Genomic DNA, 18,763 nt, shown 5'->3' with positions numbered 1-18,763 from the left:
CTCTCTCCCAGTTGACTCTACAAAGCCCAAGACCACCACCAGCACCACCCGCAGCACTGCTTCCTCCACCGCTGCCTCTCGCACTCGAACCACAGCAGCCAAACCGGCCACAACCTCCTCCACCACTGGTACAGTACCAGAGAAGAAACCCATGGTGCCCCGAGCCCCCCGGGCCACTTCCTCAACCATAACCGCCACCACCACCTCTAGGATCACAGCTCGCCCCAGCACAGCACCGGCCTCTGACATCCGTAACGTCCGTTCTAAGATTGGCTCTACCGACAACATGAAGTACCAGCCTGGAGGAGGGAAGGTAGGTCCTATTGTGGCTTCATCTGCAGCTTTCACACCTCTAGGTGGGTGTTTTGCTTTTGATAGCTTGTATTTTCTGAAACTGGCCACCCATCAAATAAGCTGGCAGTTTAGCCTCTAGCCCTATTTAACATGTGACACTGACTTCCTGTTGTTCCTCACTTACTCTATAAACTTCTTTCTGAAGCTCTTCTCTTGAAATAATAAACAGTATACACACCACTTAATCTATACTGTAAATATGACCAGCTATCAGCATGTAAGCATAATGCGCAAAGTTGTTAGTACGTTGAGCTCATCAGCTACAGTAAAATACAGTCCATACGTTTTTGCATCTTCTTTCTCATTGTCTTTGGCTCTGTTAATTTGCTTGGTTTGACAATTCTTACTCAATCCTCTGCATGTTCATTTACTACCACTTTACCCATTCTCTGAGTTTAGTACCTTTCTCTTCCTCATTTTCATCCTCCGCCCTCATACATAATTCTTTGCACCTCCTCCTGCACCTTCTCCTCTTCCTGTGTTTTGTTATGAGGTGTTGTTGTTGACCCAGGGTTGTCTCCCCAGGTGTCATCTGCCTCTCAGAGCAGGGGCGTTGTCTCCAAAGAAACGAGCCAGGGCAAAGTGAGTTCCCTCCCTATCCTCCCCACCATCACCACATACTCAACCTCCCACCTCTCTTTTCTGTTCAGACATATTTTGCTATTTCCTTTTTACCACCTTTCATATTTTCTGTTGGTTTTTAATACATTGCACTAATGACTATCCACAGACTTTTGAGTAATAAAAGCATATTGTACTATCACATTTTCAAATGTACAGTATATACACAGTTTCAAACCACTTAGTGGCTATTTAGGATAGCCATTGCTTCCATTAATCTCGTAATGCAAAAAGGCTCCATTTGAAGCAAACTCCAGCTTTTAGTCTCCTTCCAGGGTACTGTTCAGCCATTTACAATGCATACAGTCTCTATTGAAATGTATAACTTCAAATTAAAACAGATTATTCAAATTCAACAAGTGCCAGAAACCATTCAAATAGTTATTCAAGAGAAAAAGTTCACATAACTAACGTCATGCTAGACTGACAATACTGCAAAATCGATGATTTAAGACATGTAAAGATTGAAAAAGAAAATTTGTAAAATTGTAAAGACAATATACTTGTTTGGTAATGCATTTACAAACACAACGATATTACAACTTAAACAATAATTAAATCAGACACAATGTTTATTTGTTGGGTTATATAACTCAAGTAAGTGGATTTTTAGGTGTTCTGAAAAGAATGGAAAACAAGGCAATAACATTTGAAACATTGCAGCATGCATGTGATTTGAAGCCATAGGGTTAAAAAAGTTTTTCATTTACTGTGTGTTATTCCAAGAAGATGAGAAAGCGAGGATTCCCGACTTTTGTCTTTTCCTTTAAAATCTGTTTTGTGCCTGTAAAATGTTAAAGGGCACATGTCCAAAATGTGTCCAGTCTACCTACTATAGTTAAGTGGTAGAGCCAAATACAGTGTTTTTTCTTATTGTAAGTGCTGCAAATGATTATTTCAGTAGTGACATGCCCTGACGTAGTAAACAGCTAGCAGTAGTGTCTCACTTAAATGAAAATCAGTCAACCCTCTAATCCCTAATTTACAGTATTGTACTGTAGTCGGTGCATTTCTATATAACAATTTGTGATGTTGGTACAACTGGGCCACTACTACAGTCCCCCAGCAGTGGTGCTTCCCCATCACACACAACTGGCAGTGTTCATCTGCAGGACGCCGATGAGGTATCACATCCTTGTTGCTGCACTAGCGACTCCTGCTGGTTGGTCATTTGAGATCAGGGATATTACTATTATGGCACTGAGCTGTGGTCCACAGCTGACAAATGAGTGACTGAGTGACTGACTGAGTGAGTGAGTGAGTGACTGAGTGAGTGAGTGACTGAGTGTAATGAGTTTTGCCACAATTGTGAAAAACTCATTTGGATCAAGAATGTTTTCTGTGTCATGTTTGGTCTTTAACATCTAACAGTCTAACCCGTCATTAAACTACGGTATTAATGTCGCTTTTGTCACTTGTCAATCTGTGTTAATAACAGTTCCTGGACACATGTTTATATGTTATGTGTGCTCTATAAAGTAGTATTTGTGTGGCATTCAGTAGCTTCTGCTTAAATTTTCGCCAGACTTGGGCGAAACATTCGAATACCTTGCCTTCTCTTTGCATTTCTGTCACTGTCACTATTTCAATTTACCAGCTAAACAGCCCAGCAGTTGATATAAAGATAGTTCAAATATTTGCAGATTTGTTCGACTTTGCCCAGGTGAACCTCGCTCCATCCTTCTGTCCTTTCCTTTCTAACCCTGCCTGTGACGGTGACTTCTTCTCCCCTTCTCTTTTCTTTTTTTATCCTCTTCCGTTATCTTTTCTTTTCCTCTTTTCTGTTCTCTTTTTGCATCCCCTCCCCTCCCATGCTCTCCTCTTCCCTCTTGCTGCTATGCTGTGTCCATATAGGTTCAGATAGTCTCCAAAAAGCTGGACTTCAGCCACGTCGCCTCACGCTTGGGCTCCAAGGACAATTTGAAGCATGTTCCTGGTGGAGGGAATGTAAGTACTGCCTGGCCTACAACCAGAGCTCATATGCATCAGCCAATTAGTCCAACAAATTTGGCCTGATAAAATTGCTAGAAGGACCAAGAGAGCAAAGAAGAAATATTATAATTCCATCTCTTTTTTTGCTCCTAAAAATGAAAAATAATCAAATAAAAAGAGAGCCTTTAATCCTTGTTGTACAGTATATCAAAAGGTGTCAGCCTTAAAAATTAGCTCCTCAAGTTAAGCCACAGTACTTATGGCCACCAACGCTTCATGCTGTTCTCAGTTAGACCCTTGAAAGTCAAGGCAATTATTGGACAGCATGTTAGCAAGCCTAATGTAGCAGCCCTTCCCCAGAACCTGCTTCACAGTCCCTTGCTTCCTTGAACTTTTCCTGTGTTGTCCTGCCCTGTTACTAACTTACTAAACAAATAACGAGTCTAGCAAAGAAACACCAATGGCCTGTGATTGGCTTTGTCTCTGTTAAAAGTGTCTGGTTCTATTAGAAGTATCATCACAGAGAGGTACATTTGGGATATCTGGTTTTCTGAAATGATGCTGTCCTGTCCTGAGCATTTTTTTTTTTGGTGATTGGTATTGGCAAACACGTCTTTGCAATATGTCTGAATTCTCATTTCAGCAGCATCACATTGTAACGGAAACAGCATGACCTTGAATCTGAATTTGTCTTGGGGATTTTTTCATCATAATTGCCACAATATGGAGGACAGATCATGTTCCACCACTTGATTCATCCTGGTGGGGATAATTCAAGGTGTAAATGGGGCTTTTAGTGCAGCTGAAGAAGAAATAGCCCTTAAAAAATCAAACCATCAAAGGACCCGTGTCCCTGTACAATGGACACTTGTGATAAACGGCTTGTGTGACATTTGACAGGTGCAGATACTCAACAAGAAGGTGGATGTGAGTAAGGTGACATCAAAGTGCGGCTCCAAGGACAACATCAAGCACAAGCCTGGTGAGCTGGGAAATGGAGTTTAGACCCTACTGTATTTGATCCATCATTTTATTAAATGCATGGTGCTTAAAAGCTGTTGGATGGTCTATCTCTATGTACACTAGGTTGGCAGTTAATTAGGTCCACCTAGATCTAACACTGCAGTCTAGTAAAACAATCCTTCATTAAGGTTATACTGTTAGAGAGAGTTTTTGATTCAACTTATCCACCCTGTTTGTATTAAGTGTATTTAATTTAGATAGCATTATCACCAGTGTCACTAATATGGAAGCTTGTGTCCATGCACATGTATGATTATAGAATAGAATAAATTCTTATTGTCATGTCATTTTTAGACAACAAAACAAAGTTTAGCAGCTCTTCAGAATTGACCATATAAATAAACTATAAAATAGCATTATCAGACTGATTATCCATTTCTGCTGCAGGCGGTGGTGTCGTGAAGATTGAGTCCCACAAAGTGAGCTTTAGGGAAAAGGCTCAGCCTAAAGTGGGTTCCATGGACAACCTGAGCCATTCACCTGGTGGAGGAGGCATCAAGGTGAGATTATCACGCATGAAGACATCTTTCAATCTGCGTATACTATAAACTTGTTTTTACATTCCTGTTAATTGGAAATGAATGCAGATCAGGGCACTTTGTGCAATTAAGATCAGAAGTCATTTTATGAGCCAGCCAATCACAATGAAGATGAATCAGGTTTCATGGTACATAAGCAAATAAATATTCAGATACACTTCATTACAGATTACACATTACAAGTATTGGAGCGTTGTGTCCAATGCTAATTGCAGTGCACTGATAGTGGCATCTACTTGAGTTAGTCATTATGGCAACAGTGTGCATTGCACGACTCACCTTCATTATTATATACAGGAAATGCAGTTGAGCCAATGTGTTCAAATGAAAGCAGTCTATTACCAAATTATTTAATCTCTCCTATGAATATAAAACATGTACGACTGCGTATATACTCTGAGTAGTTTCTGATTGGTGGTCTACATAGTGTGTTGAATGTTTAATGATTGATAACATGTGTCATGGTTGTGTTTTAATGTTTTGAAGAAGCCAAGAACTAATTTACACCAAGGTGGACAATAAGGTCTAATCTATCTATCTATAAAATACTTCTCCAATGGTTGCTTATACAAAGTACTACTACTTCTACTGTGTTTTGTAAGTTTATGACCTATTGCCCAGAATGAGAGACCACATTTTACTACTTCTTCCATTGGGTCACCTAATTTGGCAATAGTTAGTGACTTTAACAGACATTCATTTAGATGAAAATCTCAAGACTATCACTTTAAGTAAAGTAATAGCTCTACTCTTTAAAGAGCTACTCAAAGCCTTCATATTTCTCTATATACATCCATGACTAAATAAGCAAATAATTAGTTGAAAAATAAAAACTCATTTGACATTAAACAAACAACCCACCAACTGTCATTATGTTCTGATTCTAATTTTGCTAAATCCAGATTGGTTCAGGGGCGTGGGAAGTAGGGGTGCTGGAGGTGCTGCAGCACCCCCTGTTAGCAAACTGCGATGACAATAAAATGCTAGCTTATCAATATATCTGGTTGTTGTTTCTGTTGCACGACATTTTGTATGTCATGTTTGGGGTGTGGGATGAAGAGAGGGATAATTTTAGTAACAATAGGGCTTTTCACCGGGGTGGAACAGCTGACCTCTTCACCGTGGAACAGCTGATCCTGATGTGATTGATGCAGCACAGCTACAAGGACATAGTTAATGAGCATCATTACTCAATGCCAGAGTGACTCACTGAGCAAATTCAAATTGTGCTCTTGCGAGAACTCTGGATTTTTGAGCTACAATCCCTGATTATAGTGATGATTACAGCCTGTCATAAGCCACCTCAACCCTCTACACCTGCAATAGGCTCCCTTTCTCCTGAACTTTTGTCTTTCTGTTGTGAAATTGTCTGAATGCCTCCCTGCAGGGCAAAACTCAGATCAGCTCTGTCTAACACGTTTAGAGAGAGAATGGGAGAAGACAGGCATTGAGAAAGGATTTTGACATGATGATCATAGATTTCTCAAATACAAAAATAAACAGTTAAAAAAGGATTGAAGTCACATTATGGGTTGGGTTATTGTGTGGGACGGGCTTGCTAACTTATAGAAAGAAAAGACATGTTGGGCAAATTGATCAGAAATGTTGTCATCAAATGATGTCACCTGTCCCCTCAGCCTATGCCAGCTTATCTGTGTGTCATGATCACTGCATGAACCCATCCTTGACTCACATTCTCATCTTCACACACTGTTATGCATGTCCAGTTGTCATCTGTACCCTCCAAACTAGAGAAGATGCATAATCATAAGGACAGCTAAAAATAGCATTCGCATAATAATAACCTGTCTGAGAGAGCATTATGCTTTTTGATAGCTTTTTGATAAGTGTTAACTTGAAGTCTATTTTTAAACTGATGAAGTGTAGAGCTTTGAAACATGCTATTACTTTTATTTGTGTTTGTTGGAAAGACAGTTTACCATGCATACAATATCTCATGTTTGATTCTATAACTGTGTAGGCTTAGAGAAGCAATGCTTGCACCCTATCTCATGTATCACTATCAAGAGTCTTCAACTAATGGTGTCTTGTTTAGCTTTTTAGAAGATAAGGCTGCCAATATATTATATTTTACTTACTGTCAACAAATTATATGAAAAGACCAAACAAACACTGGGTGACATGTTCCTTCATTACCATGAAAACACACACACACACACACACACACACACACACACGCATGCACGCACACACTGTATTTTATTTGGACTCAATCCCACATACACTGTCCTGCTGCCCCGAATACTCACTAGAGAACCAAAAATGTTTTAAGCTAAAAATAGCCCCCGACAAATACACTTTTTCCTCCTGTTTGAGTGAACTTTGCTAAAATCTACAGTGCCCAGCTCTTTTTGAAAATGAAAGTATTTATGAGCCATTTTTGAACAGACAAAGCACACTGGTTCCTTCCATCAGGAGGAACCAATGCCACAGACAGAGACTGAGTGCCACAGAGAAAGTCAGGGAAGGGAAGTTTGGGTCTCTGCATGGGATTTGTTGAAATAAAGAAAATAATTTAACACAGTAACACAGGAATTTCCCCAGTGTGATATTAATAAAGTCTATCTTTTCTTATCTTATCTTATCTTATTTCAGTGTACAAAGCTATAACTCAGACTTCTTTACTTCTGCAGGAGTGCGTTAAGTGTAAAGCCATTCAAGTCTCTTTGATTGTGTATTTATCAGGTTGTTCTTGGGTTTTGTTTGTCTGATATATTTTGACATTTGCTGTGTTTCTAAGAAAAACATTTCTACACATTTTACATTTTGCATCTGCTTTTTTGATATGATGTGCTTGAATTTACAATTTGCTTTTCATCATTGCATTCATTTGTACGTTATAAACTCAAGTTTTTTTAATTTTTTTGTAATTCCATCTCCCTCCACCTTAGTCTGGCTCTGAATCTGTTAATGTTTTCTCGCCAGAGTTTTGCAATTAATTCAGTTCAGTTTTATTTTATTTATAGTGTCAAATCACAACAGACGTTATCTCAAGACACTTTACAGATAGAGTAAGTCTAGACCACACTCTATAATTTACAGAGATCCAACAATTTCCCCAAGAGCATGCATTTGGTGCGACAGCGGAGAGGAAAAACTTCCTTTTAACAGGCAGAAACCTGGCTCTTGGTTTTACAATTACAGTCTACCTGAATTATTTGTAAATCAATACATACGGAACTGTATTCTGTCTTTCACAAGTAACAACAAATGTAGGTTTATAAGATTTGGAGCCAGGTTGTTCCATCCCCATCCCCACCAATTGACACGCCCTGCTATGTGTTTCTAGGCTGAGGGGGCCCAGGAGACAACTGAGGGGAATGGGACTCCCCTGAGTGGCACCACGGCCCCAGCCCCAGGCTTTGAGCCGGGGCAGGCAGGGAGCCCTGCTGCCCAGGAGAATGGGCTGAAGGAGGGGGTTCCCTGTGATAGTGAGGGCCTCCGGGAGCCCCAGGCTCTGGACGCACGCATCCCAGAGACAAGTAAGTTTGTGTGTGTGCCAGCCTCATCTGCTGTCGGTTCAGGGTTTGATTCCTATGTAGCAAACACGGAAGGAGGAGATGCACCGGAAAAAGCCAATGATGCCCAGCGATATCCTGTTACCAGTCTGTGGAATTTACTTTTTTCTCTCTGACTAAGATAAATTGTCTTTGTGACTGCACTGAATGTAAACCTGTATTTTTGTCTGTGCAGTGCTTGTGATGTCTGCAGTCTAAAGCCCCTGATCACACCGTCATCTTTTGACTTCTTATCTTACAGGCATCTAATTCTACTATCCCTCTGCCCTCCTCATCTCAACACCCTCCCCACAAAACATCACTTCCTCCCCCTCCCCACCTTCTCCTATCTATATTTTTTCTTTCTCCCTTACTTCCTCCCCCTCTTTCTCTGCCCCTTTCTTTCCAACCTTTCTGCTGCAGATTGAGTGTTTCAAGCTCAACTTCCGCGAGAATGCTCGCTCTCGCACGGACCACGGCGCCGACATCATCACCTGGCCAGCCCCCCAGGATGACAACAGACCCCACCCACACGGTTCCTCCCATTCTCTACATCAAAACCACCACCATCACCCGGCTCTTCGCAGTGTCTCCCTCATTGAATCGTTGGCTTCTGCAGGCTGTGTCAGCTCCCCCTCTGCCCCTTCCTTGATGCATCTTTAGGGGGGGAGGTCAACGGCTCCCTAAAGGGATCTTTACCTTTCTTGCCCCCATCAAGCCCTGAAAACCCCTTTTAACTTAAATCTCTCATTGCAAATTTTTGAATCATCCAATAGTTATGCCACTCTAGTATTATGCCTCCTCTCTCACATCTAAGCTCATCATCATGCGCCATAGCTACCCCCCCCCCCCCATATTTGGCTGAAGGGACTGTATAGACTAAGATTGGTGGGAATCAATGTGAAGGGAAATAAGGGGAAGGTTTTCTCACATATTTGATTGTGTCTTCCCAAGCTGGCTGACCTGGAATCAGTGGGTTTCACTGGGATCCTCTTTACCCTCAGCCTGGCGGTGTACTCTGACCCTGCATCATCTCACCTCCACACACCAAATAAGCAGCAATCACTTCATTTGTCAACTGAGCAGCGTAGAAACCATCTTGGACTCATCTATGACTCCTATGACACACACATAGCTTCTATTTTCCTTGTGACTTTAGGGGCTGTTTGTTCCCAATAACCACTTACTCTCTGCTTCAATAACATCATAGTAATTCATTGTCCATATTATCTGCTATATCACTTCCTCTCTCTTCACTATCATCATTTACCATACAAACAAGTAGACAACAACAAGTAGGCTGTTTGAACCATTTTAGGCTGTTTACCTCTTTATTCTCTGTGTTTGTGATGATGTGTTTGAGTGACAAAACTGTGTAAAAATGAGCTTTGGTGTTCTGTTCGGATCTTATTTCTTGTCTTTCTTAAGTTTTTCTTTTCCTCCTAGTTTCTCGATTGTAAAACAAGGTTTTATTTATTTATTGTTTCCTTCATGTTTCTTCCTGTGTAAGCAATACAGTGAACAGTCTTTTTTCCGAGCACTCAGAAAATCTTGAAAACACGCACAGGTTTTTGTAAACCAAGACACACAGAAAATATTCAGACAGAGGAAGAAAGTGAGAAAGGAGGTGTTGCTAGAAAGGTGAACAAAAAAGAAATTTTAGGTGTGCTTGGCAAGAGGTTGAAACCTGAAAGTTTTTGAAATGCAATTGGGGAAGTTTGCTTAAGTAGAAAAGCTTTAACTAAGCATACAGTCCAGATGGAGATGAGGAAGATCTCTGAAGTCAAAGAAGCTGTGTGTCTCGTACGTGCCTCCTGTCCTTCTTACCTGAAAACTACAGTAAACGAGGACGGCGCAGGCTAATGCCTAAAACTGCTCAGACAAAGAGAATAGCATAGTTGACAAAACTGACATAAAACATTAGGGGCAACCTGGTATTGTTGTTTTAAGTACATTCTGTAAATCAAGCTGTCTTGGTAGTTGTGTTGCCATGGTTGTTGTTGCATTTAAGGTGTTTCTATAAGGGGTTATGGTAGCATGTTGGTCGGCAGTAGCTAAATACAAAAACATCTCTAAAATATTTTCGGCACTTTTCTTGTTGAATTATTGGCAGTGGAACATCATGTGGCTTTATACTCTTCTCTGTAGCAACAGTTGCCTCTAATTGCCTTTATAATGCATGGCCAGATTATATAGTATCATGCCCAGAGCTGAAAGCCTTTGTGCATTATGACTCAAAGTGTTGTGGTTTGGTACCATATGAATATCTCTGGGGCAATCCTAGACCGTTGATGTGTGGTTACTCAAATTATGACTTTTATCACCAATGGACAGATAGAGCTGGTTTCTGATGGTTGTTGTTTCACCTTTTAGTTTCATCATTAATTCTTCCGCTTCAAACTAGTTGCAGATTTGTATACTAATGATTCCATCGCTCAAAAATACAAAGATGGATGACAGAAGTTTATTTTAGGAAAACATACTTTTGTGGACATCTTAAACCTGCATCATTTTTTGGCCTTTTGGAGGCAGCCAAAAAAAGCTGTAAACATGAAATAGACGTATTATAACTTTATGAAGTTGTTATGGCAAACATGTTAGCAAACAGTCTATTGCCTTTTTTTGTCCAGCAGACACAGAGCAACATTAGCATTTATTTGGAGTTGTGTCTCTGTCAACCTTCTGAATGTAAGTCTAATGTTCCCTCTCCTTTGGTTTGGTCTTTACCAACTCCTGAGGGAAATATCTGTCTTGTGCTGCAAAAAGCTCCACTGTGTTCACCATCTAGTTGCTAACTTTGTCTGTCTGCTTTTAAGCCATTTGGTGCTAGGCAGGTAGCCGACTTTGGGTTTGTCAGAACCTTTTCGCTGCCTGATGTGGCTGGAACATTGGTTAATGAGAGAGGTGAGACTGAACCAAACGGTAAAATTGTGGCACGTAAAACCAAAACAGTGAGCTGGAAGATGCTAAAGTCATTTGGCCCATTATTCATAAAAAAATATTGATTCTTGCAGCTTTACAAAGCTTACAAAAACCTTCTTTCCTTTAACAGAAGAAGCCAAACTTCTCAAATGTTAAATATTTTCTAAACACGAGCAGCCATATAAGACTTTGCCTAAGTAAAACACAGTTCTAAAATCTAAATTTTGATTTAAATATGAAAACATTGAATCAAATAATAGGTAAAGAAGATTATGAATCTGAACAAAAATGTGATGCCAACATTTGGTTTAACTTCTCCATACTTGGTGCTATTGACACATTTCGGTTGATACCAATCAAACTTTAATAGCCAGCGCTAGTTATAGATATCTAGTAAAATAGGATAAAATTACTTGCAAACTTCATCTTCTTTACAATTCTTTCAAATAATGAAAAGCAAGTGCGATAATGGCAAATGCCTTTGCAGACATTTGTTTTTTTTTAAATTCAGGTTTAAGACCAAAGCTCCATTGACCGCCCCCTAGAGACAAGATGAGACACTCCGATTCTTTCCTATTCAAATTGTCACTTTAGCAAAGATTCGTTAAGAAGCTTTGACATAACTAAATTGCACCTTAATGCTTTAATATATCAAAGAGGGCTCACTGTGATGGAGTGTTAGTATTTGATTAACAGGCAACACGTGTTAATAAACACCCCTCTATGAACAAGTGATCCCAAATAGCTCAATTATGAATGAGATTTTACGTGATGACATGAATAGAGTAATAAACTGAGTTACAGTGCCCTTATTTTCCCGCTACTGTTGAATCATTAAACAGTTCAATTCAGATTCAGTCATTATTTTGTTTTGTATTGGAATCCCTTTAAATTTTTTAAAAGAAAACAAAAGCCTTTTACAGAAGATCCAGTTTTATAAAAAGCGCAATAACTTCTCATTAATGTCTTCTGAAAGTGGGAATGTTTGACATGCAGATGTTGGAGTTCTTTTCTGCCGGTTGAGGATTGAGTGTTGCTAAAAGAGCAGATGTCATCAAATAGTTAAATTGCTTTGTTTGTGCCACAGCTGTCACATAGCAAAATATTTTCTTGTGCCTGTCCACAACCACGTTTGAGCTTTGCTCTTGCCCCATAGTTTTTCCTTACCACTGCAATTGAGAATGCACACGGATGTATATACATATTTTATAGTTGATGCACTCTTTATGACCCTAAAAAAGAACAAAACACAGTATGACAACAGCATCAGGGAGGTTTGGTGGGCGGGGGTTTCAAAGTTTGTTCAGAACAGCTTTTATGTCCATTGTCCTTTTTTTTTCTCCTTTTATTGGTTATGAGGGAAGGGAGCGTTTTATCATGACTATTATGATTATTATTCTGATTATTAGTATGAATTGAAAAAGTCTGCCTTTTTCGTTAGAAAGGGTCCACTGAAGTGAAAGAATGTCTTTTGAGATATACTGTACTAAAGACGCAACACTTTTGTATATGTATTTATCGTTGTGTTCCTGTAGCCTTGGGGTGGTTGAAGGGATTACACCTTGGATTTGTGACAGCCAGTTTCACAAACTGTCCTGGAGTTTTTTTCAAGGATGTGCAAGACAAGATTTGAACCCCAAAACAACACTTAGAAAGTCTTTATTATCTTATTAAATATCATTTGATTTAAAGCGCTGTACTGGCAGCCTGATTCAGCAATGTTGAACTGGCAACATAGACCTTAATTAATACATTTTTAATTTAAATTTGTAGTGCACAATTATCCCGATACACTATTGAATCATGCCTGCAAGCCCAGTCTTAAGCGAATAAGAATAATGTTCGGACTATCCGGTAAACTTCTCATTCAGGACACAGTGACGTGCAGTTTCATATGATAAAAGAACCAAGCGGACTAAAGTTAACATACCTGAAACACATGACACTGTACGTATATCACAGTGGGCAAAAGAGAATTTGTTGTTCAAGCAGGCGCTAAGTGTAAAGGTCAATGTGTAGGCCTGTAATTTGGGAGCACTGTATATCAAACATATTGGCTGCTACATATAGCACTGAAATAGCAGCAACATGCCCTGGAGAGTCACAAACACCGAGACCTCTCTAAGGTTAACTAACTGTAGTTGTCAGGTTTGGCTTGTGTCCAAAATGCTCCTCAGTAATCTATCCAAGGAGTGTTGTAGCTAGAGCTTCATCTACCGCCACTGCACTCACGCAAGAGTAACACTATCTAATAAACACCTACTGTACCTGCAGAGCATGCTGAAAAACAACAATGGGATGTGTTAGGTAGACTTACTATGTCATTCACAGAACCTCCTCATTGTTTTTTGTGTTGTTTTTTTCATTAATTTGAATTTTATTTTTTGGTTTGGAAAAAAGTGTTTATTGTGATTACTTGTTAATTAGTGATGTGATTATTGAACATGAAATAAAACAGACTAAAACTCTCATTTGTGTTTGACTTTCTTTTGTTTCAGACAATTTCAGAAATGTTAAAGAAGGTGTTTTCAGTGGGCTAATCTTAGGTTGTATTGCACAGAGCTAAATCCTTGTGTGGAGATAAATTTGTCTAAATATTATTTGCGTGAAATCTTTAAATATAAAACAACTTCCACGAATACAAAAAAAACCTTCAATACTTTAATTCCATTATGCCTAACTACAATATATGTAAAACACACAGTTCCTACTGCAGTATGTTGTTGTGTACAAAGAGCTGACAAAAAGTGCTGGGCTGAGCAGCATTGATGATGAAGTGTGATGACATTGTTTTTATTCTCTGCCTTGCCTTTCTCCCCAGCAAGTCAGTATGCAGCACCCAGGTCAGACCCTCGGTGATGTGGACACCAAGATCCTTGAAGCTGTTCACCCTTTTCACTATGGACCCAGTTATATTTAGTGTGGTGTAGTTCAATTCCCTGCTTTTTCCCAAAGTCCACTGTCCTCTCTTTAGTCTTGCTGACATTAATGAGTTGTCCTGACACCAGCAGGACTTTTGTGTGTTCACAGTGTATTTAGTGTGCTTTCTTTGTCTGGTGTCGGTTCGTTGTGGTACTTTATGTAAAGAAGTTCTACCTGTGGCTTGTAACCTGTATTTTCATGTTCCTTTATAATCCTGAGTCTTTGATTTTTGCCTGCTACCCAGGGTCATTTTTCTTCCATCCATCCATCCATCTTTGTCCACTTATCTGGGGTTGGGTCGCGGTGGCAGCAGGGGACCCCAAACTTCCCTTTCCCGAGCCACATTAACCACCTCTGACTGGGGGATCCCGAGGCGTTCCCAGGCCAGGTTGGAGATATAATCCCTCCACCTAGTCCTGGGTCTTCCCCGAGGCCTCCTCCCAGCTGGACGTGCCTGGATCACCTCCCTAGGGAGGCGCCCAGGAGGCATCCTTACCAGATGCCCAAACCACCTCAACTGGCTCCATTCGACGCAAAGGAGCAGCATCTCTACTCCGAGTTCCTCACGAATGACTGAGCTTCTCACCCTATCTCTAAGGGAGACGCCAGCCACCCTCCTGAGGAAACCCATTTCGGCCGCTTCTACCCTGGATCTTGTTCTTTCGGTCATGACCCAGCCTTCATGACCATAGGTGAGGGTAGGAACGAAAATTGTCCGGTAGATCGAGAGCATCGCCTACTAGCTCAGCTCTCTTTTCGTCACAACAATGCGATAATGTGAATGTAATACCGGCCCCGCTGCACCGATTCTCCAACCAATCTCGCACTCCATTGTCCATTCACTCGCGAACAAGACCCTAAGGTACTTCACTTGGGGTAAGGACTTATTCTCTACCCGGAGTAGGCACTCCATCGGTTTCCTGCTGAGAACCATGGCCTCAGATTTAGAGGTGCTGATCCTCATCCCAGCCGCTTCACACTCGGCTGTGAACCGATCCAGTGAGTGCTGAAGGTCACAGGCTGATGATGCCTTCAGGACCACATCATCTGCAAAAAGCAGCGATGAGATCCCCAGCCCACAGAACTGCAACCCCACCCCACCCCGACTACGCCTTGATATCCTGTCCGTGAATATCACAAACACGATTGTTGACAAAGCGCAGCCCTGGCGGAAGCCAACCAGTCAGATTTATAAAACCGTGTGTACGCACATCTGTAAGCAATGTTCACTTTATAAATCAGAGATTACCTACAAGTGTGCATACGTGGATCAGCCTCTTATCCCACCCTGTACATGCCCATTTTTAACCATAAATAGTCAATGCAAAGCACCTCATGAATGCTGATCAGTATATGAATGACACTGGCAGTTGTTAGACCGAATCGTGACGACTGGCGGAGAAAAAGCAAAAAAACTTCTCAGACATTCAGGAATTGCTGCAAATTGAATTAATTAATTTCGGCCTGTTCTTGCACAGTGTAGGGAAACCTGATCTATAACTACATGTATTAATAATACGTCCAAAACGGCAGGCATTACAGCATTCGGGGACAGCTTCAATATACCAGACGTATATGCACGGTCCCGGCGCGATGCCCGCTCTACTGGACCCAATTCAGTACATAGATCCAAGAGCTCAGCTTTAGGGAATCTAAATCGGCATATTAGCCAGTCATCGTCATGGTCCCTGAAGTCTCTTTTTCTCCTGAGTCTTCCATTGGGGGTTAGTCCTCCTGCAGGGCCAGCAGTGCCATTATGCAGCATTACCACGGAGGGGTCACCGCAGAATTTATATGTTTACAACAATTTGTGATTGTTAACACCTTGCCAAAATCACAGCATTAATGGTATCCCCCACCCCGAGATGCAATTTAAAGACGAAAGAAAGTGTAATAGGCAAACACACTTTCTTCATGCAGGTTTTGTCACAAACAGTATTAAAGTTCGGACTGATAACAAGGACTTTAAGTGTAACGATTGCGCGAGAGCTTATACGGCTGTATTTTCAGACTTTGACATTTGATGATATATGCACAGTTTTAAAGACCGATATTTAGTTATTTACACTGTGTTCTGCTAATTTTATCTTTCTAATGCTAGGGTATTTGATGCTATCTTGTAATCAATGCAGTCGGGCCATCTTCTCCTCCTGCGCTCCGTAGCGGACAATGTGACGGTGAGACAGCACCGATTAAACATTAAGAACACATTTTTATTTAAGATTTGAGTTGGAGGTGTTTATGGAACAATTATCACTCAGTACAAGTGCAAATAACACTGCTGGATATAACCTTCATGGTAACGTGGATGATATGAAGTGAAAAAATGTGCGTGAGGCATCACTACTTGAAAATATTACGAGTAATCGTTATTTCCATTTACTTTCTGTAGTCACCATCTGCGTCGCCAATTCCTATTTTGTCTCCACACACATTTTCAGCCCCGTTTTGTGCATACGCCACATTTATAAATGAGACCCCTGGTCTGTTGTTCCACGACCAGGAGGGAATCCGCATTGTTCCTCTTCAATCTGAAGTTCGACTATCAGCCAAACCCTCCTTTCCAGCACCTTGAAGTAGACTTTACCAGGGAGGCTGAGAAGTGTGATATCCCTGTAATTGGCACACACCCTCTGGTCCCCCTTTTTGAACAGGGGAACCACCACCCCAGTCTGCCACTCCTAAGGCACTGTCCCAAACTTCTATGCAATGTTGAAGAGGTGTGTCATCCAAGACATCCCCTCCACACCCAGAGCTTTCAGCATTTCTGGACGGATCTCATCAATCCCCGGGGCTTTACCACTGTGGAGTTGTTTGACTCCCTCAGCGACTTCCACCAGGGAAATGGACGACAATTCGGCACTGCTTTGCCTCTTTCACGGCAGAAGAGAGTACGTTTTTCTTTTTGTCATTAAAATCATTCATACCCTCTGCTGCCTCCTCGTCAACTTTCTGCACACCAAATCTGCACCACCCTGACAATTAGTATATCAAAAATCATAATTGCCCTGAAAGAAGTGATAGGAAATATCCTTTATTTCCTCAAATTATTTTGACAATATTGTCAAAAAAATTGAAGAGGTCTTGCTACACCTCTGACCTCAACTCTGACACATGGCCCTTTAAGAGGAAATCAAAGTATGTTGCATTATGTATAAAAACTTGTACATTATGTTTTATCTTGCTATGAATCTGCTGATAAAACTTGCTACTGAAAAAACACAAAATACTCATTCTCTTTAGAAGAGCTGTCAATTCAATTCAATTCAATTCAATTTTATTTATAGTATCAAATCATAACAAGAGATATCTCGAGACACTTTACAGATAGAGTAGGTCTAGACCAAACTCTGTACTTTACGAAGCCCCAACTATTACAGTGGTTGCCTCAAGAGCAAGCATTAGCAGTAGCTATTGCGACAGTGGCAAGGAAAAACTCCCTTTTTTTGTTAGGAAGAAACCTCGGACAGACCCAGACTCTTGGTAGGCGGTGTCTGACGGCACCAGTTGGGGGAGTGGTGAATGGTGGCAATAATAGTCATAATAAAGATAGTGAAGCAGTGATCACAATGGTAGTCATAGTAGTTCATGTCATAGTAGGGCACAGCAGGGCGTTACGGGGTGTAGTGTGGCACAGCAGCCTGGGTGGACGCGGTTGGACGCGGCAGGACGCAGTCGGACACTGCGGGGAAACGCAGAGCGTAGCAGGGTGTAGTAAGTCCATAGCGTCAGCTGCACCCAGGACCCCGGTGTAGGTGCCACCCAATTCCAAGGCGATGTTCTGGGTGAAGAAGAAGCAAAGGGACGCCGGGGAGAAAACTCCCCAGAGCTAGGTTAGTAACAGGCATTTCTGGGACTAAGATGCACACAAAAGGAGACAAGTGAAAAGAGAGAAGAGGGAGCGGCTCATTGTGTCCTTGGAAGGAGCTTCCCACAGCAGTCTAGAGTTATAATAGCATAACTAAGAGAGGCAGGCTAAAGAGAGGGGCCCTGGACCGGGCTCGTACTCTCCCCTGCCGGAACGGGCTTGTACTTCCTGCCTCCCTCTACTCTACTCTACTATGCTGCAACTCCTCACTCCCTAACTATAAGCTTTATCAAAGATGATGGTTTTCAGTTTATTCTTAAATGTGGCGACGGTGTCAGCCCCCCGAACCCAAGTTGGGAGCTGGTTCCACAGGAGAGGAGCCTGGTAGCTGAAGGCTCTGGCTCCGATTCTACTTTTAGAGACTCTAGGAACCACAAGTAGCTCTGAGTTCTGGGAGCGCAGTGCTCTAGTGGGACAATAAGGTACTAAAAGCTCTTCTATGTATGATGGTGCTTGACCATTTAGTGCTTTGTAGGTCAGGAGAAGGATTTTAAATTCAATCCTGGATTTTACAGGAAGCCAATGCAGAGAAGCTAATACAGGAGAAATGTGATCTCTTTTGTTAGTTCTTGTCAGAACACGTGCTGCAGCATTCTGGATCAGCTGGAGGGTCTTGAGGGACTTATTTGAGCAGCCTGATAGTAAAGAATTACAGTAGTCCAGCCGGGAAGTTACGAATGCATGGACTAGTTTTTCAGCATCGTTTTGAGACAGGATGTTCCTGATTTTGGCAATGTTACGAAGATGGAAAAAGGCTGTTCTTGAGGTTTGTTTTAAGTGGGCGTTAAAGGATAGATCCTGGTCAAAAATGACTCCTAGATTTCTGACAGTAGTGCTGGAGGCCAGGGCAATACCATCTAGGGTAGCTATATATTTAGATAATGAAGTTCGGTGGTGCTTGGGTCCCAGCACAATAACTTCCGTTTTGTTTGAGTTCAACATCAGAAAATTGTGGGTCATCCAGGATTTTATATCTTTAATGCATGCTTGAAGTTTAGCTAACTGACCGCTTTCGTCTGGCTTGATTGACAGATATAATTGGGTGTCGTCTGCGTAACAGTGAA

At 41.3% G+C, this 18,763-nt stretch overlaps 1 protein-coding gene across 1 annotated transcript in view; it reads left to right on the top strand.

Moving 5' to 3' along the window:
• Window positions 1–13,380, top strand: part of LOC116048947 (microtubule-associated protein 4) — a 155,312-nt gene extending 141,932 nt beyond the window's left edge. Inside the window, 7 exon segments of the mRNA XM_035998263.1 lie at window positions 12–313; window positions 880–936; window positions 2,830–2,922; window positions 3,808–3,889; window positions 4,318–4,430; window positions 7,780–7,972; window positions 8,250–13,380. Of these exon segments, the coding sequence (XP_035854156.1) occupies window positions 12–313; window positions 880–936; window positions 2,830–2,922; window positions 3,808–3,889; window positions 4,318–4,430; window positions 7,780–7,972; window positions 8,250–8,257 (848 nt within the window). The 3' untranslated portion in view covers window positions 8,258–13,380.
• The last annotated feature ends 5,383 nt before the right edge of the window (window positions 13,381–18,763 follow it).

Source organism: Sander lucioperca, chromosome 23 (assembly GCF_008315115.2).
Source record: "Sander lucioperca isolate FBNREF2018 chromosome 23, SLUC_FBN_1.2, whole genome shotgun sequence".
In the NCBI taxonomy this organism is placed as follows: domain Eukaryota; kingdom Metazoa; phylum Chordata; class Actinopteri; order Perciformes; family Percidae; genus Sander; species Sander lucioperca.
This window is presented reverse-complemented; position numbering and strand designations above follow the sequence as displayed.